This window comes from Alosa sapidissima, chromosome 7 (genome assembly GCF_018492685.1).
Source record: "Alosa sapidissima isolate fAloSap1 chromosome 7, fAloSap1.pri, whole genome shotgun sequence".
Taxonomy (NCBI): domain Eukaryota; kingdom Metazoa; phylum Chordata; class Actinopteri; order Clupeiformes; family Clupeidae; genus Alosa; species Alosa sapidissima.
Genome location: NC_055963.1, coordinates 23,325,758 through 23,349,726, shown reverse-complemented (window position 1 = coordinate 23,349,726; position 23,969 = coordinate 23,325,758). Strand labels below are relative to the sequence as shown.

Below are 23,969 nucleotides of genomic sequence, written 5' to 3'. Positions count from 1 at the left end.
ACACGTTGCGATTTACCAGGTCGTACGAGAATACTCCCACATGACATTTAAATAGAAAAGCAAGTCAAAGAGGAAAAGGAATGGAATCACAACATACAGCAACCTGTCATCATAGACATCTCATTTTCAGTAACTTTGTAAGTATATTAAAATGAAGCATAAAACTTTCAACAGTTTTGAGCCCAAATGATTTGATGGGTGCTGAGAGTACGTTGTTGATATATTTTGATGACAACCTAAAGGGCATGACGACTGAGACAAGCACTAATGCAGACATAAGCTAATAAGGGGTGCAATAATGAGTCTTCAAAAAGACCACCAGTAAGGGTAAATCCCCAAGAAACAAAAGACAGAAGGAAACCGAACGTTTTGCTGGTATTGAGATACAACTTGCATAAAGGTGGTGTGAGTACTGAGCATGAGCCGTGTCAGATGATTGCTGTTTGTAGAGCTGAAATCATTTTCAATGGCTTTTTCATATCCTGGCCCTTAGTTTGCATAACATACACAGATAGAGAATCAAACACATCCTGGTCACTCCTAACAATGATGATGAATCTATCAGAAAAACAGCACACCACTATTGAGCAGTAGCAGATATTCTTTATAAAGCTGGGAAAGCAATGGGTCATAATATTCCACATTACTGTGAACAATTTTCAAATAAGTGTTACATGCCAAAATATTCATCTAATGCTCAATATTAAGGCTTTGGCTTATTCTCCATATTTTTCTTCTAAATTGTAACTATAACAGTCTATAGAGAGATTCTCACTCAGTTGACTTTGCAGAGAGGGAAAGCTGGTTGAGGTCACGTGCCAAGATAAAACGTAACCTTTTCCTCTGAAAGGTTGAGCTCAACCAAGGATGAGCTCAGTCATCTTCAAATGATTTACAAAACTACTCTGTCTATCAAAATATTCTTTTATCTGAAAATACAAAGCAACACAGACCTGAACAATCACATTGCCATGCTGCCACAAGAACGGCGTAATCTATACTGCATATTAACCCAGAAACGTGTTTGTTTACGTCCACTGCTTTTGTACAAATATGAAAGCTCACATACACATCTGGTTGTACCACCTCATTGGACAACTCCACCCACCCCCCCCCATCTTGCCCCCAATTCAGGGCCATGTGGTCAAACTCAACCAAGCTCAAACACTGGTTGTAAGTCAGAAAACGCAAACACAACATCATGCTAAGGAACTGCAGAGACAGAGAGAGAGAGAGGGCGGGAGAGAGCTTACAGTCAGGCCAAGCGGTATTTAAAATGCATTTAACCCCCATTACAAGGCTTAGGACATGTAGAATTAGAATAAGCAAGCCTGAAACAGTCATATATCCTCTTAGCATGAAATGTGCTCATATCTGCATGTAAGTACACATTGTGAAAGAGAAACGTTTTTCTTTTTTTTTTAACTTTGAAAACAAACAAAAGCGTGTTCCAAGAGTGCCAAATACAAGCGCCACAGTGCGTGGGCATGTGTGTTTTTGTATGTGTGCTTTCTAAAATGACCCATAAGAATAACAGAAATCACAGTGAGCCACTTCATATTGCAGGCGGTGTTATTGTTTGCCTGGTTAATAAGTAAAGGATGAGAGATATGCCCTACTTGTGAAAATCCACCGGGTTGACTCAACAAGCTCGTCAAGCTGTGTAAAATGGCTTCGTTATCATAATGATCTGCTGATTTTTATGGCAAAAACAAACCACTCCATGACAACAACCGGTGATAGACAGTCCACACAGAGATTTCTCCTTTCAAACACACCTCCCTCTGAAAAAGACATGTTGACTACAGGCAAATGTAGGGAACAAGGGTAAGGATAAATTATATCTAAACATATTTCATTAATGGGGCTAAAAAGATTAAAACATTAAAAACAAGACAAACATAACAATTACAATAACAGACTGAGAGGTGCGAGCTGCTTACATTTTCTGTAAAAACAATTCTTTCCACTGCTGTGCACTACAAAAGCAGGCTTTTCACTTTCGTTTAAATGTTGTATGTGTACTTAAAATAGGCCATGTGACCCATAAATTAAAAATAATTTGTATAACAATATGTTGAAGCTTGTCGTCTCAAATTTACAACATCTGGATTTACAATACAACCTGAATGTCTGAGAGCTGTGTAGGCTAGGAACAGGAGGATGAAGTGCTACTTCTGCTTTTTCTATGCCATTCAATTCAGACACACATCACAACTTTAACTGCAAGATCAACTCAACATCGTAGTGAACGGGTCAGTGGTGGTGCCCTGGGAATGTTACAACAGAGAGAAACTATTAAGATTTTGTACATTCATTCAGTTAAATCTGTTTGGCTTCAACCTGGATGACATTTTGGTGTGAATAATGCTTTAAAAAAGCCTCAGCAAACAGTCAGCACAGGGACCAAGGAATGGATAAACATGATGAGAGACCTCCGCATTGGCTTGGATGACCAGTTGAACAATCAGCTGGCCACAGAGGAAATCACTACATGGTATAAAGTTAGCTTCCGCTTTTAACAGTTAATTCTTTCAAGGGCTCTCTCTCTCTCTGGATGGCTGTGCAGAAGTGTTTCAAGGCCGAGCTGCAACAGGTGCATTAAGAAATGCGAACAGTCAAAAAGACATGGAGCACAGCGCCATATTTTACATGCAGAGAAATATAAAACAACAATTTCAATAACACATCTCAGCATCTTAATACCTCGTCACCTTAAGTGTACTCAACTGGCGAGATGTTTAGGTAACATCTGTACAAGCAAGCTAATGGGATATTCTGTTGTGAACTGTTCTGAGTGCTGGGAGGGGGTGTCTGAATGTGCTTTGACTGGATCGTTTCATTACAATTCCTCAGATATGATTGTTGAAAGAACACAGCATTCTTGCTGCCTGACACATAAGTACAAGACAGTGCACTCTCTGAAAAGTGCTTAATACAATCTGACAAAGATTCCTGTACTACAATAATAAAAAAAACACATTCTTGACAAAGAGCTTGAGACACACTCATTTTTGGGTCATTTTGGCCAAACCCCGGCAAAATCGTTCACTTCTTACTGACAGACACCAAATCCGCAAAAGAGCTGACACATTTTGGGAAGGCTGCTTGGTGGGATGTTGGACCGTGTTGTTAAAGACCGGATTGCTTACAAGCATTTCAATCAGACTCTGTATTAAGGAGCATAAGAGGCTTTTCAGTCAAACAGCACCAGAGAACAAGCTGCTGGACCCACAATCAGTTTGTTACGTGTCTCTGAGATGAGGGGAACAGCCATGGATCATTTCACCTCCTTTTGTAACACATTGAGATGACACTTGTTTCATAAGTCAAACATTTTCATTTTGAATAAATATGCTTGGCAAGGTTCACAGATTTAAATCTGAGGACATCTCTCATAAGTGGTGCTTCATCATGACACTAAAAGCCAACTGCTTTTCATACGGGGCTGGGAAAATGCCCGAGCCAAAAATGACAGCACAGTTGTGTCCTCAAACGATGGATTCCCGCTCTCCTGCTAAATTACACTTGGTGTTACACCACTAAAAGAACTTACATTCATTACAGTCACCCGTCTCCAGACTTTTTAAATGAATGCAGATTATGTGTGGTGTTATTCTGTGTCTTGCAGCCCTTCCACAAAACAGACAAACACTGGAGCACTACGAAGGATGCTTTCAATTTGTATACAAACAGCTTATGCTATTTCTTTGGTTGCCTGTGATGTTTTTTTTTGTTCATTCAAAAAAATAACAACATCATACAATTCCAAAAGGTTTCTTGCGACACTGCAGAGACCTTGTTCCACTGAGGAGGCTGCCTTTGTAAGGGATGCTTTGCAACATCAGAGAAGCACAAGAAAGCAGTCAGACATTTTTTCGTTCCTTCCCTAAACATGGAATGGCTTCAGTATGTAGAACAAAAGAGCCGTTTAAAATGGTCGAATGGACTCTCATGGACTCTTTTGTCTCACTAAACAAAGTTGGCTCATTCCATTTGTCAAAAAACGAGAGAAGATAATCTCTTTAATGAGACCACTCATCATCTTATTCATCCATGTTTCATGCAGAGAGCTCTAGAAAGGAAAAATCCAAAAAGATGGCTGTGAAAATTCCATCGGAAAAGTGCCAGCTGATTTAGAAAATAGATTCTTCTGTCAATGGAAAATATACAAGAGGGTCACAAAAGTTCTCTTGTCGTCTTTCTCTCCTTTTGCAGACCAAGTGCATCAAACATTAGAAATGTTCCTCCCTTCAAGTCATCCAGCCGAACGGTGCACATAACTCATCCTTGTCACTTGTGTTGTGGATCTGATGGTGAATTTGAAATGGAAACATTTGACTAGAAAGAGAGATGGACTGTCATCACTTGGTCAAAAACTCTTCTCCTTTTTTGTTTTTGCTCAGTCCAAAGTAGAAACGAGCTTAATCATGGCGCCATTGCACTGAAAAAGTGCTCAGTGTTAAAATGTTCACAACTAAACAGAGAGGGGAAAAAGAGAGAGAGAGATGCACCAAAATGTCTACTTTGTTGAAATCAGACAAAATAAATAATGAAAAAGGAAACGCACAAACACATTCTTAGAAAAATAAAAAGACTGAGTTAGAACTTTCTATGACGCAAGAGAAGTTACAGATGCCACCTCTGGGTCACCTGGCAGCCAAGGCATGTAGACAAGCCAATCAGGTGAGTTGGGGCCGCACTGGAACATGCAGTTCTGTGCAGTCATTGGCTTGGAGATTGAGAAATCCCCGCCCACTGGCCACACTGGGATCTCTGAGTGGAGTGTGTGTCTGTCAGTCATCTGTCCTTAGCCTCTCATTGGCTAGGCTGTGTGAAACTACAGAACGTAGAAGCAGGTGATGGAGCCAGACAGGTGCTCAGGGCTTCTGAGGTCCAGGTGACAACACAACGGGAGTGGAGAGGCCGTCCACACTCAAGGCTGGGATGTGGATCTGACTGCTGCCGTTGGTGGGGAACTGCAAGCGTAAAACAGAGATGCAAATCAGGACATCTGAAACAACCTTGTCCACACTAAACTACACCGGGTCTGCAAGTGAAGCCATTTGCATAGCGTAGTAGTAATAGTCTTAGAAGATGTTTTTTTCTTCTATTTTTTTCAAATGTACACGTCGCTCTCACGTCTGGTGTAGCCAGTTTCATTGATTACAGTGGAAGCTAACTGATGCAGCAGATGCAACGCTTCAGTTACGTCCTCGTTGTAGACTCGCTGTTATACTTAAACTTTAACTGAAGATGGTTGAGAGTGGACAAGAATAGCTGGAAAACTGCAGGTACTGTAGGAGGATTGCACCTCCTACAGGAATGTAAAGGGACTTATAATGAGCTTATATCAAATATATTTGAAAAATGTTTCATCAATCATGCAACTCAGGCATAACAGAAAAAAACAAGTTACAATAACTCATATGTACAGTATGGCGATTGCCAATTCTTTATATCTATCAAAACTACACTGGGTTACGGTAGTTATCACCTGATACCCTTTACTTTTTCATTCTGCATTGTTAATAAGGATAGAAATTAACAGTGCAAGACAAATATTTTATGAAACAACTAAACCACCTAAAACATGTGCACAGTACTATACTGTATACAGACCACCAACAAGGTGAGTCTTTCCGCAGTTCAAAAACACTGACACTGACAGTGCTTCTTACAGTACGGAGACCTGCCAGCAGAGGGAGACAAAGGGACAGACTGCAGACTGAACTACAGCATCCCTTCTCTGTTGCTCTGACACACAGCCACCAAGCCACAATGGTAGCTCTCTGTCTCCCTCTTCCTCTCCTTTAATCACTCTCTCCATCTCTCTCTCTCTGTCACTTTCTCCCCCCCCCCCCCCCCCCTCCCCCCCTCCCCTGCAGTCAGATGAAGGTGTGAGGAGGGACAGATGGCGCAGTGCAGGGCGGCGTTGGGAGACAGCAGAGGCAGGAAACAGGAAGCCATACCTGGAAGGAGAGCTTGGCAGGGCTCCGAGGGGCGATGGGACTGAGCGTGCTCCAGAAGTGGATGGTGGAGGGGAGCGGGCTAGGAGTCAGCAACACCGGAGTCTGGGAGAGCAACACGGGAGAGAAATGTCTGATGAGAACATGGCTGATTATGGTGTAATAGTATAACGCAAGATTTCAACAGGTTGAAAATATACGCAATATGCATACCTTACTCTACCCTACTCACAGCTAGCTGAGTACAACTTGACTCAAATTAACACTTTGTGACCCTATTCTCATTATGAGTCAACTGTGTTTACAATGCTGAGGATCGGTCAAGAGACTCTTCAGCTGAAGCCTTTCTGTACACTGCTCCTTTGCTGGCTGAGAGAGGCTTCACAGAATAGAATGGACGTATAGACTAATGCACAGTTTTGAGTTGACTTCTCTGAGCCTGTGTCACATCAGTGCAGACCTGCCAACCTTGAAGAATTTTTTTGAGTAGCACCTCGAGCCGAGAAAACAAAAATTGCTCACGTCGGCCTTCATGCATGCAGCCAAAAACAGACATAGCCATACTCGCAAGACACGTTTTGGATAGCGACCCATCTTTAATGTTGAATATCTATCTAAACGGGATTCAATGTGTTCCTGAAAGTGCAAACTGAATCTTTTACAGTAGCTCTATAATGTTGACAATCTGTTTTAGAGCCTAACAATCCTGACCTATGAAAACCACTTGTGTTGATAGGCACTGATGTGGGTATTGTTCATTTTCTTTTATGTGGGCCCTATTTGATCATGCCTGGTATTATACCTCTTTTCAATCCATTAATATTAAAGATTTATTTTGTAAACAAATACATCTATCGTCCATGTTATGCCAACATATCTAATTTACCTGGATGTAGGCTACAGTAGATAGAGGCTTATGGACATCTGCTGTTGTCAGTGTGTAGTCTATCCCTTTACTCACAATAACCTACATGTTTTGTTTATTTGTAAAAAAAACAAAAAAACATTCATTGTTCAAGTATTACCTGCTGACTAATGCAAACTACTGATTGCTTTTAAAGAATTTCACTTGCACGTGCACTCAAGTTTCTTTCAGATTGCGGTGTCTTTCTGCCATCTGTGAGGCTGCAATGATTAGGCCTACATTATCCCAACTACAGTGATAGGTGCGCGATCTCCGTCTATAAGCCTATTATTTGTTCTCACTTGTTTTCACGCTAATAATCAAGAAGAAGGATCCATATGCTCCAAAGAAAAAAACAAATTGAACACTCATTAATGAGCAGCTCAAAATATTTCGCCTTGGTCCACTTTCAGACTCGTTGTTAATGGCTGCATTTTGCCTTGGAAAGGCTCCATTTGTGCCTTAGCTATGAAAACTTTAACCATCAGCGACACATTGAAAATATGCTAACTGAAACAACTTGTGAACAAGTAATAACTTTCCAAGACACAGTCAAACTATTAGGCCTAGGTGAATTTACAATCGCTCTCAGTGGAATATTTTTAGTTTCACAGCAAAACGGCAGCTAGGGAAACGCGAATTTGCGAGTGAACACTTGTTAAACTCACCTCATTCAAGTCTTTCATTTTACCCACCGTTGGCGGAAAAAAAATAACATAGAGAGAGGCCACTATGCTTTGCCTGTCATTCTCACTTGTCACTTTCTCTTTGTATCTCATCGTCGCATGAAATATATTAGCGGGAGATTCACATGCTCAAGGAGCTTTCTAGAGAAGTTGGATGTCTGCTCGTTTTGCGTAGTTTTAAGTAAAAAAAATCGTAGCGGCGTATTTTGATCTGAAAATGCGTGGTTGCTACGCAAAGTGACAGACGGCTGTCTGTCGACTGAGTTAAGGGCGCCCTGGTGAGGACACTCACCAGGGCGTGAGAGGTGATAACTGTAGGCGTTAGTGTGTTGGTGGCACTTCCGGGGGCCAGGAGGCTGTTGACCGCTGCGTTGACCTTATCCAGGGAGAGGCCAGGCGGTAAGATGGAAGGGGACGAGGGTAGCTCCAGACCCCGAGGCTTCTTCGCCTTGGGCGGGTGCACTTCCTGAGAGGAGGTGGACACCGGAACAGACAGGGAGGGGGATGGGGAGCCCTCTGTGGAAATACAAACATCAGGCCAACGATCCGTTCAGTCTGACTACTTTGTACAGACAAGAAAAGTCCACGTGGCACCAGTAACTACATCAAGCTGCCTGTTACATGCATTTTAAAGTGCTACAGCTAAGAATAATGAGACAGAATAGCCAAGTCCCTGACAGATTCCTTGCTTGTCTCTTTAACGTATAAGCGTTAAGCTGGCCTCGTGAAATCACATGAATAGACGTCAGACACAAGAGACTGTGCTGCGACTGACCTGCCAGCTCAACCTTGATCTCCGTTTCTCCATCCCCCTCCTTCTGCCCGTCAGGCTGACCTGCCGGCTCCACACACGGGGCGGGGACGTCCACAGGGGTGGGGGCCTCAGCATCCCTGGAGATGGACACTGCCTCTACAGCCTGGGGGGTGTAAACAAGGTGACAAACTATGAAACAACAAAACAGATAAAACAATGCAAGCCACCTATGAGCCAGCGAGTTTTGTTTTTGGAGAGAGGAGGTGGCAGGGTGGAACAACCTCAGGCGTCTGATAAACAGAATAATATGCGTTTTACCACTGCATGGAAAATGGGACGAGTACAGGCTTGTTTTCCAGGTTAATGGGTAAGAACACCCACTCAGCCTATGCCAACAGCATGATGCTACATCTAATAGGCAACATTTAAGGATAATTCATTATGCGGTCATGTAGGAAGCCTTGAGTTTATTATGGAACTTAATGCCAGTGCATACCAAGCACTAAACACAACCCATAGTGAAAAACACTGACGACAGCATGGGCGCTACATATGAAAGAGGCATAGACATTCAAATGGCCATATGCTTTGCAGCTAACAAACCTTTGGGAGTGGTCCAGCCCATAGACTGTATATATAGATTGATTCTATATATACCGGTCCAGTCTATGGTCCAGCCCCCCTACTAGCTTAGCTCTAGTATATGGTACACCTTCTAATCTACAGTTACAAATGGACTTGCTGCTTTTAAGGGAAGCAGCTACAAAACTTTATCTCCAAAAACTTATTTGATCTGGACAATTTCAATGTGATTTAGCACATTGTTATGTCCATTGCACCTTGTAGGTGACAGTATCAGAGTGTAGATAGAATGTTGTCAGGGAAAAAAAGAACAGAGTCTGTCAATTTATAGAACAGTCCAGGCTGACTCATACCTCCACGGCTGTCTTCGGATCGAGGACTATCTCCAGGAGGTCATCATCCGAGGATGGACTAGGCTCCTTGGAGGTGGCACTCACTGTTGGGGGTTTGATGACCACATACACCTGGGGTGCCTGGGATGCCTGACTGACCACACACTCCCCAGTTCCAACAGGGGCACCAACAGGCGTCAGAGAAATGAGGGAGCCCTGGTCCGAAATACTCGTCACAAAGATGTGCGGAGAGTCGCCCATGGATTGGGTCTGCTGCGTGTGAGCATTCTGTGTGGAAAATTAGGGGGGTTAGTTGGCAGACAAGACTTAAAACAAGTTAGAGCTGCATTAATTTCCCTTTCCTGTATGGTCTGTGTTTGTACATACTTGATATGAATACAATGTACACTTTGATGATTCACTATAAACAGTCCAGGATTTAGGATTTTCTTTACTACTCCGTTGTGTGTGTGTGTGTCTGTATATACACAGTGCTGTGCATAAGTAATTAAAATAGCCCCATTCCTTCACCATACCTAGAGATTATCATGGATCTATTTCAGTTAGCCTAATAGCTGGTTTGATTTGCATTGAAAGATGATCTTATGGAAAGTACCCATGCCAATCTCTAGGTATGGTGAAGGGTATGTGATGATGTGGGGCTATTTTAATTATTTTAATTCCAAAGGCCAAGGGAACTTTATCAGGATGCATAGTATCCTGGATGCATGAAATAACTGAAAATAAAAATCTGCCTGGCTCTATGGGAGTAGGGGTGTGGTTACTTATGCCCCCTGTATTTTAAGGAAGAACATGTATTTATTTACGATACATTATTCATTCACAAAGAAAATTGGTGTCCTTAAATGTTGGATTTTTCCTCATTTTTTAAAATTAAGCATGGATGTCTTAACTTATGCACAGCACTGTATATATAAAGGAGAGAGAGACTGACCGTGCTGCCCGTGGTGGAGCCCGACGGTGTTTGCGGGCTCAGGGCGGGTGTGGCGCAGGGTGAGGGCTGGGTGACGATCACCTGCAGGCCGCTCTCCACCCCGTTGCTGTGGGGGGGCAGGGAGCTCTGCTGGGCCTCGGGGGCACACAGACGTACCTGTCGCACACACACCAAACATGCCCTCAGAACCCTGCGCACATTCCATTTACATGTTCACTATTTACACTAGCCACTTCTCTAATGACCAATTATTCAACTGAAGAAAAAGTAAACACTCATACTTTGCCTTCTATGCCAACGGATCAGCAACAAAACAGCTCAGCTCTTGATCAGCTCTTGAGCTCTTTACCTCCAAGGTCTAGAATCACATTAGTGACCAGACTAGTGAACTGATATGGCCACATCAACTGGCAAAAACTGCCTGCCTTTCTTACTCTAGGCCACCCATTCACCAACTTTTATTCTTTCACAAGCATACACTTTCAGTGGACTCTGAGTCACGTCAGATAATAACCGTATGCAAATCTGTGTACTCCCCTGTGTAGTAGAGCTTGTTAGACATCTGAAAGAGTTATTTCCAGAGCAATTTTTATTTTTTATTATATGTTTGTTCAAAGCCATTCATTTATTTACTCAAAACATCATATTTTTTCCATGCAAATGAAGAACAGACGCAGGCAACACTTCCTATTAACTGAATAAACAGACTCCATGATGGGAACACAATTCCAGATGACAAGGCCCCCTAAGGTGTGCAGCAACAGATTGAATGTTGCCATCTCATAGCAGGGTCATTAGGACACATCATTACTACCCATCTCTTTCGACAGACACATTTGACTCCCCACATCGAATCATTTTTAGAAAGCAAAAACTATTTTCATCTCTGCAGGACCCAGCATGGATGTGTACATCATTAACATGTCCTTTGAGACTATCAAAATATATATGCACCTGTGATCTCAATATAACGAATAAATAAAAATAAGTAAATAAATAATAACAAATGTAATGTAATGCATTAGACAACTGACTCGTACACACTTTGTATAATGGCCCGATTATGCATTTATGCTGCTATGAGTTTGGAACTACTATACAATTACACAGTGACTGCAGTGGATCTACACTGTCAGCCAAGTAAACGAAATGTAATATAAGTAAACGAAACAAAATATGACTGCCACTGAGCCCTGCACATTTTCTCCACAAAAATAAATCACACTTGTCAATTTGTCTCCATTCCCTACTCTTGCAACTTTTGTGTATGTAAATGAGTGTGTGCATGTATGTGTTTGCTTTTGTGTACGTGTGCTTCTCTGTGTGTGTGTCTGCTTGCCTGCATGTGTGTGCGTGTGAGTCTGTGCATGCATGGCATGAATTCAGAGGGTGTCATAATGATCCTACACTTCAAATTCTGCGCAGTTTTGAACCTGTCAGCCAAAGATAGCTGCAATTACACTGCCTCGTTTTTGCTTTTTCATTTTTAACTAGGTGGCGCTATACATCAAATGAGTGGATATGGGATGGGTTGACATGGCCCCTGGAGGCCATCATACAAAACAAAATTAGTCATCCTAGGCCCTGCAGTTCTCGAGATATTCACAGAAAACTATGTCCGCCCTACCCTCCTTTCGGGGGTCCAGTCCGACAGGGGAGCGACAGATCAAAACAAAAAACAACGGTTCCGTGTCATCCTTGTGGGGCTACATGCCCACCAAGTTTCGTGTAAAGGACACTGATGAGTACACTGATAAACATGAAAAAAACAAAACATATATTTCACTAAGCTTATTCTGTTGCATAGTGAAACAAAGCAAAAACGCAAATGAAGCCTAATGTGTTTCCATCAGGGATGGAAATGAAATGTTTTGTCAACCTGCCACTGCCACTACCATCCAATCAACTTTTAGAGATGTAACCGTCAACCATCAATAGAGATGTAACGGTCTAACATCAATGCTGGACAGAACTCTTAACTAAAGGTCAACAGAACTGCATTCATAGGCCATAGTGTCTTGTCATAAAAGCGGTGAGGCTCCTTTATATCCTGGAAATGCATCAGGCTAACTACACACACCTCTACATCCCACAGACGCACCTGGACTATAAAAACCAACACGCACAACCAGCTACATATAGACGTGCACTACTACAGCATGATGTACCCTGTAATTCTGCTTCATCTCGGTGCACTGTTGCACTTCGCATTTATCCTAATATAGGGTTGTATATGCTGGAGTTTCTTGTATGTAGTTTGGTCTCTTTTATATTGTGTGTTACATTGTATTTACCATTTTCATGTTCTATGTAATAACCACTGACCTCAGGGCAGTCACTGTGATGTTGCATTTTGCACATTTGAAAAGCTTTATTTTTTTCCAATAAAAAAAAAGACACACATCACACTCAATACTTACAATTACGCCGCTCAATCAGGCATATTTTGTCTTGTGTGTCAATTGTTATGTTGTAAATTTGTTTGTTTGTTTTGTCGCGGGAACGCTGGCGACTACGCCGCTCCGTCCGGCATCTTTTGTCTTTTTGTTATGTGTCTTGTTTGTGAAGCGCGATTTTGTGTATTTTTCCCCTTCCTCCTCTATAATGTAATGTATGTTATCTTATTATTTATTTATTTTACTTTGTTTTATTTTATTTATAGGCCTAGACCTATACCTATACTTTTTTTCCTCTCTCTTTTTACATCTTGTTACTTCATTGTTTCTGTAATCTCGGCTTCATTGAAAATGAGAGCTTTCCTCAATGACCCTCCGAGAATAAATAAAGGTTGAATGAATGAATAAATAAATAAATACTGTTGATAACATTCCAAGTGACCTGAGCAATCACAAAATTGGCATATGCATTTAAGGCCTAGTCCACACGTACCAAACCGATCTTTTTTTCCTCCGTCTTCCCTGGAACCGTATCAAGAATATCAAACGGATCCATCTCAACGCGACTCAACACGTTACTTCATACCCCAGGCCTATAGGTGGCACTGTGTCTTTACAGAAATTCACCAAAACTTGCAAAACGTGCGCTTTAAAAACAGACAGAATAGGCTACGGCGAAATGGCTAGTGCAAGGAAACCAGAATTGTTTGTGTGGACTGATGGTGAACTGTCAACTGTAGCCAACTGTAAAACTAATAAACTTTATTTTACGGTTTGTGAAGGGTGCAGTCCCGTGCTTTATTTGGCTAACGCAGGTAGGCCTACTAATCACCTTTACTTTCTTTGGTTGTAGGATAGTCCGTGATTAACATTAGTTTTGGCTATCACCGCAATTAGGCTACTAAACGCAAGGCTTACCCAAGTTCTAGGCTATTCTGTCGCCACATTTATAATATTGCTATAAAACCTTCGTTAGTAACAGTCAATACTTTTGCCTGCATCAAATCGTGCATTCGCATTCAGTGTGCTACCATCGGCTTAACGTGAGTTCTAAGCGTCTTTGTATGCTTATATCTGATTTCACTCGACTGTGAATGCATGTATATATGTTGTAAGACAGGTAAAATAAATTAATGACACTGGCACTACGCACAAATTAATGTAGCCTAAACTTACACCGCACTTTCCTAATAACTTAAGTTCTCTCGCGTCACTGACAGTAGCTAGAATGCATAAAAAAACACCGGGAAAAACAGTGTTCAGTCCACCAAGTCATAAGCTATCGGCGCTGCACAGCATCAGTTGTGATATTTATCTTAACGGAGTGTAATCGTAGGTAATGTCATGTATGAAAACTAGTATTGTTAGGCAATACTATAAGTGCAAGTCCAGGGCAGCTGAGGTGTGGCGATGACATCATCGATACGCAAGCAGGATGTGCGGTTTCGCTGTCTAAACGAACTCAAACGGGCTACGGTTTCAGATTTCTCCACTCTGGGACCAGGTTTCAGAAAAGTGCGGTTTCGGGCAGTGCGTTTACAGGATTCGTTTGGACGCTCGGCCAAGACGAAGCAAAACCTCTGCGTTTAACCTAAAAAGCGTCTCCGTGTGGACAGGCCCTAAAGCTATTGGACAGTCTTTGTTTTCAGTGTTCTGTTAACGGTCAAGGTGCTAAACATTAGCATAACCATTTTGAGCTATTAGACAGTCTTTGTTTCCAGTTTTCTGTTGAGGATCGAGGTTCTCCCTCGTTACAGTCAGTGAGGTAGTTGTCAAACTGTGTGGAGGGCTGGAAGTCTTCGTCACACTGTATGGCTCCCAGTGTTCATCCACGGCCTCTTCTTCTTCTTCTTTAATTTTTATTGGTGGTTGGCATACCATCTTGGTGCATTACCGCAACCAACTGTTTGGGGTGCGGAGCATCAATGGATATAAGATGTTTATTTAAATAAATAATACTACTAATACAGCCTCCTTACTGGCCTCACAGTAATTGTTGTAGATGACATGAAGTAGGTCGGTCAGATTGATGTCCATAGTCCATCTCAGAGTGGCAAATGGCCTTGAGTCGACCAAAAGCACACTCAATGAGGTGGTCCCAACAAAAACGTAGCTCAAAATATTGTTCTTGTGGTGTAGAGCCGCCAGTCAAATATTCCTTCAGCTGGGTCACCCAGACACCCAAACGAAAAATGGGTATAGCCTCCTCGTCTGCTTTTTCAGAGCAGGCATCTTGCCAGTCTTAAAACAAGAGTTCACCTTTGAATTGACAAAGACCTGTGCATCGTGAACACTCCCAGGCCACTACAACCACATCCATGAACCTGTAGTGGCACACAGCTTGCACATTAAGGAAATGTTTACCCTTTCTAATGATGTAGTCCATAGAGCTGGTAGATGGTTTGATTTCAATGTGGGAACTGTGGACAACTCCCATTCACTGTGGCATACCATGAGGGCGATGAAAGCCCAAAACTAGATCCTCTGCCTCGGGCTCCATGAAAGGCAGCTGGATGTATTAAGGACCAGGTGATGGCTCTGCATGTCTACCAACATCGGACACGACCTGTTGCAACAAGCCGAAGGCGTTAGCCATCTTCCCCAGCCTTCCCTCGTCGCTTAAGTAATGCAGCGTCACTAAACCTTCTTCATTATGTCAATTGGTGTTCTCATGTTAGTTGCTTGTCCTTCGATATACAGTCAGTTCTTCGCTCAGAGCGACGAGAGAGGCTCTGGACAATTTGGAAGTTCTGTTTCTATTCATCGTTCACCACAATGCCATTAACAAAGCTGTCCCACCAACGGCTGGTTCTCCGAGGTCTTATCCAAAATCCTGGTTGATCTTCTAGTAGGACAAAATGGTAGATTCAAAAGTATTTGGTGCATCCTATTGTTAATGCGCCTTCGCTGGTCTTGTTAGTGATACAGGATTTCCAGGTTTTGTTGCAATAGTGCTAACAAATTCAGCAGCGCCTGCAGCACTAACACGGCCGGGATATTTTGGTTATCCTGGCTCAATTTATCCGTAATCCGGTTGTGCAAAAGCAGGATGGGGGGCCCCAGCCGTGGCGCAACTGGCTGGGGCACCTGCACCGTACGCCGGCGACCCGGGTTCGATTCCCGCCCCGTGGTCCTTTCCGGATCCCACCCCGATTCTCTCTCCCACTCACTTCCTGTCATTCTCCACTATCCTGTAGCATTAAAGGCATAAAAGCCCAAAAAAATATACTTAAAAAAGGGGAAAAAAAAGCGGGATAGGGGGCAGCAGGATATGTTATGGTATAAGTTACCATGGCGATTTATTCTGTGGAGCTAGCCTGCTCCAGACCAGGCTAAGTTCCAGGATCTATTTAATCTCATCCCTTATCTCAGTCAGCAGTCACCACAAACGGAAACCAATAGTTATTCCACTGCCCACTACACATTGTTATCACATATAACTAGACCCACTGTCATTATTTAAACGTTTGTGATCATTAATTAACTTTTACATACTCGCCATTCCCGACCTGTCATGCGACAATGTGACACCACGGGAGTGCCGAAACCATTTTGCGCGTGGTGGTCGCGACACTAATTGCAATATTCTCCTAAACAGAGGTGTTGCCGTTTGTTGCTGTTGTGATTCTATCGCTACCTACTTCAAACCGTAGAAGAAGCAATGAAGCCGCTCTAGTTGCCATGGTGAATCAGTGAATCTGTGATCGGTGCCGGGGTCTATTTGAGGGAGCCGTGAGCGCGCAATTATCCAGGATAGGTTTCACCTGGCTTGATGAATCCCTGTCTGCTCATCCTGGCTTGGTCTTTGTGCAACCAATTAAGCCTGTACGCTCTTGTTTTGGATTCATTGAGTGCAGCTCAGTAACTTATCCCGGATGTTTTAATTCTGCTTTTGTGCAACAGGCCCCTGAGGGGTATTTCACAAAACCTAGATAAGGGATTAAGCTGGGATTTTTAGGTTATCCTGGATGAATTTAGCCTTGACTTGGTTTCACAAAAAAGATGGCACATAAGTTTCAATGGGGATTTATTCTCTGCACCTAGCCTGGTCCCGACCAGGCTAACAGCCAAGCTAAGTTAATTCTAATGGTAATTATGTGGTCTTATTGGTTTAGCTAGCAGTCATTCACATCAGACCTCCGTGCTAATTTTAAGGAGCTTTATTCCATTTATAAACTATTTGCTAAATGTATTTGCTCGCAAAACAAAACAGATTGTCTGCCTACTACCATATGGTTATTATTTTAATTGTGATAGCCTTATAATTATTAACATAGGCCTAGGTACTCATTGTTTGCTTATTTTATTGATAGACGTTTGATGAATAGCCTACTGTAGTTGATTGGAAGTGGAGGGGCAAGTTTTCAAAGGTATTTTCAACTATAATATTAAGGTATATCATACTATGTGCATCTTTGCAGTGGCAAGAGCTTTCTTGATGATGTTGCGTGCCCAGACAAGGAAGCACTCACACGTGGGTGCATACATAAATTTGCATTCAGTTGGTCTACCACGCCTACTTCTGCTGTTTTACAGAAATAGCCATGATTCCCCATTCCAAAAAGGATAACTTTACTTCATTGTTAGTCTATCAATAGCGGTTGTTCACTTTGTATGAATGACGCTATTTTCCGCATTTTTTTTATTCCAACCGTGGGCACTTTGGAGCAGAAACGAGAATGCGCACACATCCTGAATTACTTACACCTGGCTTGACATAGTCGCTCCTACTCATCCTGGATTGGCATTAGTGAAACGAGTTGAGCTAGGATGACCAGACAACGCTATGTCAAACCTCGCTTTATCACTTATCTTGGATGTCTTAATTCTGCCTTTGTGAAATACCCCTCTGGTGATCCACCATTGTTATTGTTGTTGTATTATTATTGTTGTTCCGTCTAGCAGTGTCAGATGTGTTGAGTGCGGCTGGGTGTAAGGGTCAGAGGTTAGAGGTGAGGCTATGTCGTCATCTTTAGCAGAAAACATTGTTTGCCAGTCCACGCTGCAAGGACGAGCCAGCGTTTTCCAAAAATCCCACTCTGGAACTTGTTATTAGGGACCTAAAACGCCATTGTCTTACGCCAAAAAAAAAAAAACATTACCGTTTTCACAAAAACACCATTTTTGTCGTTCTCGTGTGGATGGGGCCTAAGACACTCTGTTCGTGTGATCTCTGGAGCATCCTATAATGATCCAACTATATCCATATGCGGCCTGGAGGAAAGACGAACATACCACTATACAAATTAGATTTTTTAGACGTCCCTTCCTGTTTAGGCTACTCTCCCCCTTTTTAGTGCGCAGTAAATTGCTGACAAACTGACACACCAGTGCACAAGTAACAAGTTCAACAATGTAATTTGTGCCACTTCAAAAGAGAACTATTTGCGCAAGAATATTATACTGTGAGAATTCAGCGTAAATCAACAGATCTTGCTAGGTTTATGTTTATTATTTTTAACCGTCAGTTAAAAATGTAAATTTGTCTGGATTTGACTGTATAGTTGTGGAATGCTAGCTCTATTTATTTACCCACCAGTGGCCGGTAAGTTGACCAAATTCACCCGCAAGTACACAAATTCACCAGCATCTGGCTAATTTCCATCCCTGGTTCCCCTGCCTGTGTAACTGGACTCTACAAGAAAGTGGGACATAATCTGTATAGCTGAACAGTGCCGAGTCTCACCTCACACAGAGCCACATCTGGTGTGTGCACAGCGGCTGGTCCGGCCTTGGGCAGGCACTCGGCCGTCAGGAGTGTGCCCTCAGTCTTGATGGACTTGGGGGGTTGTGTCTTCAGGGACTGGATGGTAAAGGTGGAGTAGAGGCCTGACTTCATGTAGTCGTTTCGAGAGCTGCGCTGGGCCGAGCTGGGCGAGGGCCTCTGGGGCTGGAGGCTCTTAGGGATGCCGGTGACCCCGGCCATAGCGGCCAGGGCACCCGCAGGCTTGGACTGCAGGATCGCCTCGGGGGCACCCTCTCCACCCCGTCCGGCAGCATCTTCTGGCCCTCGCACCCCCTCGGCCGAAGCGGGGTCGGGGGAGTTCACAAACTTGTAGACAAACTTCTGTCCACTGACCTTCTTGATGATGTTCTGTGGTGGAAGCGTTTGGAAAGAGGGAGACGCAAGGAAGACAAAACTGATCAGTTCTGCTCACTGTCATATACTCTTAACCAAGCGCTGTTACTTGCTCTGTCTTTCTTTCTATCTCTCTCAGTTTTTCTCTCTCCCTCATACAAACAAACACACACGATTCATTTCATGCATCAATTTATGTTCACTCTGTAACAGATATACATTGTCATTTATACCATATGAATATATGAGCATTTGCCCAGATACAGCACAAGAGATTGCATGACAATGTATGTATAACTTCAGGGTGCAGAGAGACTACTTTGAACTGTACTACTGTACCAATGAATATAAATAAATGCTTTAAAAATATAAATCATCCCTACAAAAGCAGACAAATGCTTACCATACCAAATAAACAGTAATTTTCTTGACAGAATCTGCAGCATAGTGTGAACACGTTAATCACCTTGAAAGCCATGGGGATAGCATATAATTGCTATGTTCAAAATGCACAGCATAGCAGCAACCCCCTACAGACACCAGTAGCATTTGCAGAACAAAACTGCCTGAAATCGACTGAAGACAAAAGCTCACCTAGTGATATGAATAACAATAGCAATTTTATAAAGCAATAACAGTAATAGAAATAATACTGAAGTACACATTCTTGTAAGGAAGCTCCTATTCAAACGTGCAAATAAACTGTGCAAACCAGGACACTTTTATAGTTCTAAATAAGGGCTGTAGTCTCAATCTAAAGGCTAAAAAACTCTCTCAGACGGATTCTATACCTTAATTTAAGATAATTTCATATCTTCTACCGACTTCTGTAATGAGCCAGGAGAACTCGTAGTTCCAACTAGCACCCTTCACTTATCTATACATGAGCCTTGCTCAAAGCTGGCAAACACACTTGCATTTCCCATAGTGTGTGTTACCCAGGCTGGTGAGACTAGACTACAGACAGCAGCAGAGCCTCACCTTGTCGTAGTAGTAGCGTAGGGCTCTGCTGAGCTTGTCATAGTTCATGTTGGTCTTGTTCTTGCGGAGGCCCCACAGCCTGGCCACCTCCTCAGCATCCAGCAGCTTGAACTCGCCATCCCCGTTGGGCGTCCAGGAGATGAGGTGCTTGTGGCTGTGGTTCTCCAGCAAGTGCAGAAGGAACTGCCACAGGGTGATGGATGGATCCATGGCTGCTCAAAGAGAGAGAGAGTGATTAAGAAAGAAAGAAAGAAACAGAGAAAGAGAAAAGAAAAGAGAGACACATGAGAAAAGAGAGAGAGTGTTTCAATGTTATTTTACAAATGAACACAAAAGCTTTATTGTTCTTTATGCTTTGGCAACACTATATGTCAACAGTCACGGTAGAAAAGCAACTGAATTTGAATTTAAGAGACCGTGAGAATCCAAGAGGGGGAGGGAGAGAGAGGGAGATGGGTGGCTGAGGGCACATTTCACCCTCTACATATTCCCATATTATTCACAGCCTCCCAAATGACACTAGTGAATTAATGGTGGAGGAACAGACATCTCAATTTGTGGACACGAGACAACCAATGACAAACAGTCTGCTTTTGGCAGATGCAGTAAAGCATCTGGCTCGGTTTATGACTACTATAGTATGCATTTGTGTGACCTAATTAATCAACAGATAAATGCATTCTCTACAAAGAAACTGGTACAGAACAAAAAATAAGGAAATGGATATAGCGTCAACTTTGTTTGCCATGTATTTCCTTTTTAGAGACGATCCATTGCACAATTCAACCACAAAAAAAAGAAATAATTTTACCCTGTAGAACATTTATGTGGTCTGCTATTGATTTGGCTCTAAATTCATGAGAGAGGGCGCAAAGCAAGAATGCTCAGTGCTTACTGCTGAATGGATTGGACAGGGCTTATGTTATTCAGAGTTCAGTGTTACACCCTCCATGCAGTTGGCATCATGTTACCCAGAGTGATTGGATGAGAGAGGCCCGCTGACAAAAGCGCTGCCAGAGACAAAGTGGAGGGGACGGGCATCACAAGTTAAGGAAGAACACGACGTGAATGCAAATTAGTCGTATTACCATTTTTTCCCGTCCAATTACGCAACTCATATCAAATACCTAGGAAACTATCACCATGGTAGACGTGTTAAAGCAACAGTCACCATGGAACAGGGTTTTTTTTCCCTTCCATTTTCTGTGAAATTCACTATTCAGGTGTTGCTAAGCGCATTAAATGCCAGCAATTATTGAATCTGTTGCTGCTCTTAACGCAGGCAAATATCTCTACATTGGCAGTAGTGACAGCATGAGGGATGATATGGCTGACCCAAAACCCATAAATAAAAATGGTCAAAGTCTGTTATAGACATTTATCACAAGAATGTTGCAATTTAACCAGCATGGTTCTAATCCCAAGCAAATTGAGACAATTGTAGCCTACAAAGACCAAATCAGCTTACATCAGCCTCTCAAACTTCTCCTGCATCAGATCAATTGCAATGTACTTCATTGTATGCGCAACGCATATAATCACAACAAGTGTCTTCATGTGTCAAGGGTGCTTTTCTCCGATGAGAGCCCTGTTGTTTTCCATGAGAAGAGCACAGATCCAGACCTGCTGTAGTGGTATATATGGCTCCTTGTTTATCTTGGATAACATCACAGCATACATTGGCACAGAGACTCATAAATCTTAATAGCAATGCCAACATAAACAATGACGCGTGACAAACAGAGCATAAATCTGCTTTGAACCTGTCAGCTCCTATAACGCTTGTGCAATGGCCTCCCAAAGCCAATTATGCCAGTCCTTAAGAGACTGAGGTGCAGATTATGTATTTCACCATATATCAGAATTAATTTACACCACGGAGACACCGAGAACAGAGAGGAGGTAGAGTAACTATGGTGGAGAGGCATGAAATAGTTGAGCAATTCCTTTAGTAAGAAGTAATTCCCTGATCAGTTCCACTGGTTTGGGGAGCTGTTTGCAGTTTCACTGACATTAGTTTCAGATGCATATATTGCAAACATGAGGAAAGCTGGCACAGAGACACTCATGCACCAGAACAGCTAAAGTGTGGATCAATAGCCTACTCTTTTCTGTTTGTTGACGCAGCCATGAAATACAAGTTAATTAGCATATTTTGGTTTTGCATTCAGCAGTTGTGGTAAGAGATCATGTTAGAATTCATACAGGAATTTTTACTGCTTGTGCAGAAGAAACAAGCTATTCAACACCTGAGTGAAGCAATCTTTGTCTAAACACAGCTGTCACCATCTGCAGCAACTCAATCAAACCAATGATAAGCTTTAAGCACTCAGCACAACTGTTTCAAAAACAGATATTAATGTTTACCAACATTAGACTATTTTTTCACTCTAATCAGTAATTTCACTTATGTGATTACAGCACTGAGTTGATATGTTGTCAAAGATGACTATAAAAAAAAATCCTCTTTTTGTTAGACCTTTTCCAGCTACTTGCTCCATAATCCTTCGGCTGAACTGCAGGACCATTCATATGTCTGATTTTTTGTTTTGTTTTGTTTGTATCAGCCTCCCCCAAGGCCTCCAACAGGTTGAGATTGTGCACGCTCTCAAACAGGATTGACTGGTAACATATACTAATATTTAGTTACCTAGTAGAACAAACCTAAAATCGGCCACGCTTTCACTTGTAATGTATTTTAATAACAACAATTCAAATCAGCATCATCGCTCCATGAAGCCTTTATGTACGGTCTATCTACTTACCATCTGGTAAGCTACGAGCTGTAATGGACGGTTGATTCATTTATATGCGTTTAATGGGAGTATGAGTCTAATATGTCGAATACAGTCAAAACCCGCCCGCCTGGTTATTTTTTAAAAACAAGATACTCATTGTGTTGTCCTCCGTACCATGAGCTATAACTGAGCAAAAACAAACTAGCAAGGTAAAATAAGACTAGCTGGTGTTAGATGCTAATAAATAAAAATCAGTGCAGTTGTGTTTATAAGAGGCCTGCCAATTCATAAGATTCCGAGGAAACACATGTGAACTTACCACTGATTAGAGTGTTTGAATCCATTTTGCGTGGGTTCTTCGGAGTGTCAATTAACAGCCATTAAGTATTTTATCCAAGATGTCAAAAGTCGGTTTGCGTGCCGTCAAAGAGCAGAAGGTGAGACCAGCGAGTACAATTCTGTTTTGCAATTATGTAACACTGCACTGACAACACATGCATATCTTCCTCCATGTTAGTTGACATTAACGTTAGCTTGTTATCGGTTGTACGCAGCTAGCAAGCAGCTAAAGGAGTACCGCTGGCCTTCACCTATGTGTGTTGCTAATGTCCGTCGACTTTTGATAGTTACTTAATATCTTTTCCGCGACACAGCAACTGTTCAAACACGTGTAACATAGCGCTAAGAAGGCTGTGGAGCTAACGGTAATGATGAGATTCCACCCTACTCTTTCTAAAATCAACTGTCAGCTAGCTCGCTAACTTAACTTACAGTTATTCAGCAGCTAGCTAGCACAGCAACTTAAAATGAACAGAAAACTAGCTGCTGAAAGCTCTCCTGCAGCGAACTCGTTGTAAACGAATACGTGCACCGTTGAACCTAAACGAAAGTCTGACTGTACTCATGTCCAAAGCGCCAAAAGTCCTCTCGTTTCCCTCCATGGCGGCTGTTCAGTGTTTCAAATTGTACTAAATACATTATATCATAGGTCGACGAAGCAAGGCGCCCTTTGAAGTCACACAGAGACCCGACTTTAATCCTTTGCTTTGCTTTCCCTCGGCTTCCTGTTTCCATAAACGCCCGACTACTTTGGTGCGCGTTGTTGTACGCTACACAGTCTGCTTGCCTGAACTCTATCTGGTCGCGAGGACTCACAGCCAGCAACAAACGTCATTCTGCTCATGACGTAAATTGCCTCTCTAGAAAAATGCATGTTTGAAAATCCCACTGAAATGATAGAACGACTTATTTCAAGACTATCGTCGACTATTTTTAATTTATAAATGAACATAATACGAAGGAAAGTAGTCATATGCAAATATTGTTTTGATGTTTTCCCCCCTCAAGCATGTCACTGTTTTCCTTGCAGCTCAGATGAGAGTATGTTGTAGTCTTCCGCTCTTTAACAGTTTCAAAACGCGACAACGGTATTTTGTTTTTGTATAGCCTACACACCAGATAACAATTCAAAATGTGTCTTACTTTTTTACGTAGATTTTACAAACAATCTTCGATGTAGCGCACATGGTTAAACATGAGCGTATTTTGTAGAAATGTGCGCCTCTACAGTGAAACAGCAATCTATTTCAGGAA

The 23,969-nt window shown here is 42.3% G+C and overlaps 1 protein-coding gene across 3 annotated transcripts; it reads right to left on the bottom strand.

Annotated features, from left to right (window-relative positions):
* Positions 1-911: 911 nt before the first annotated feature.
* Positions 912-23,969, bottom strand: elk1 (ETS transcription factor ELK1). 3 transcript variants are annotated; one of them, XR_006032770.1, is made up of 10 exons: positions 22,696-23,544; positions 19,639-19,850; positions 18,265-18,672; positions 10,183-10,338; positions 9,249-9,515; positions 8,335-8,476; positions 7,852-8,075; positions 5,973-6,074; positions 2,123-4,979; positions 912-2,083 (listed from the first exon to the last, which is right to left on the bottom strand). XR_006032770.1 is itself a non-coding variant. In XM_042097731.1 (9 exons), exons 2-9 carry the CDS (start codon positions 19,846-19,848, stop codon positions 4,881-4,883), a joined length of 1,608 nt encoding a protein of 535 aa, XP_041953665.1. In that variant the 5' UTR covers positions 19,849-19,850; positions 23,859-23,969; the 3' UTR covers positions 912-4,880. The 3 variants fall into 3 exon arrangements, 2 of the variants coding, with proteins under 2 accessions (XP_041953665.1, XP_041953664.1); XM_042097731.1 differs by lacking the exon at positions 22,696-23,544 and adding an exon at positions 23,859-23,969 and having other exon boundaries at positions 912-4,979; XM_042097730.1 differs by having other exon boundaries at positions 912-4,979.

Bases quoted from the DNA above. Each gene is read 5' to 3' on its own strand.
- elk1 (XM_042097730.1), bottom strand. From the start codon at position 22,720: ATGGATTCAAACACTCTAATCAGTG. The intron at 19,851-22,695 runs GTAAGTTCACAT...CTCTTTGAGCAG, and splicing joins TTCAAACACTCTAATCAGTG to CCATGGATCCATCCATCACC. The intron at 10,339-18,264 runs GTGAGACTCGGC...TGTGTGCGACAG, and splicing joins CAGATGTGGCTCTGTGTGAG to GTACGTCTGTGTGCCCCCGA.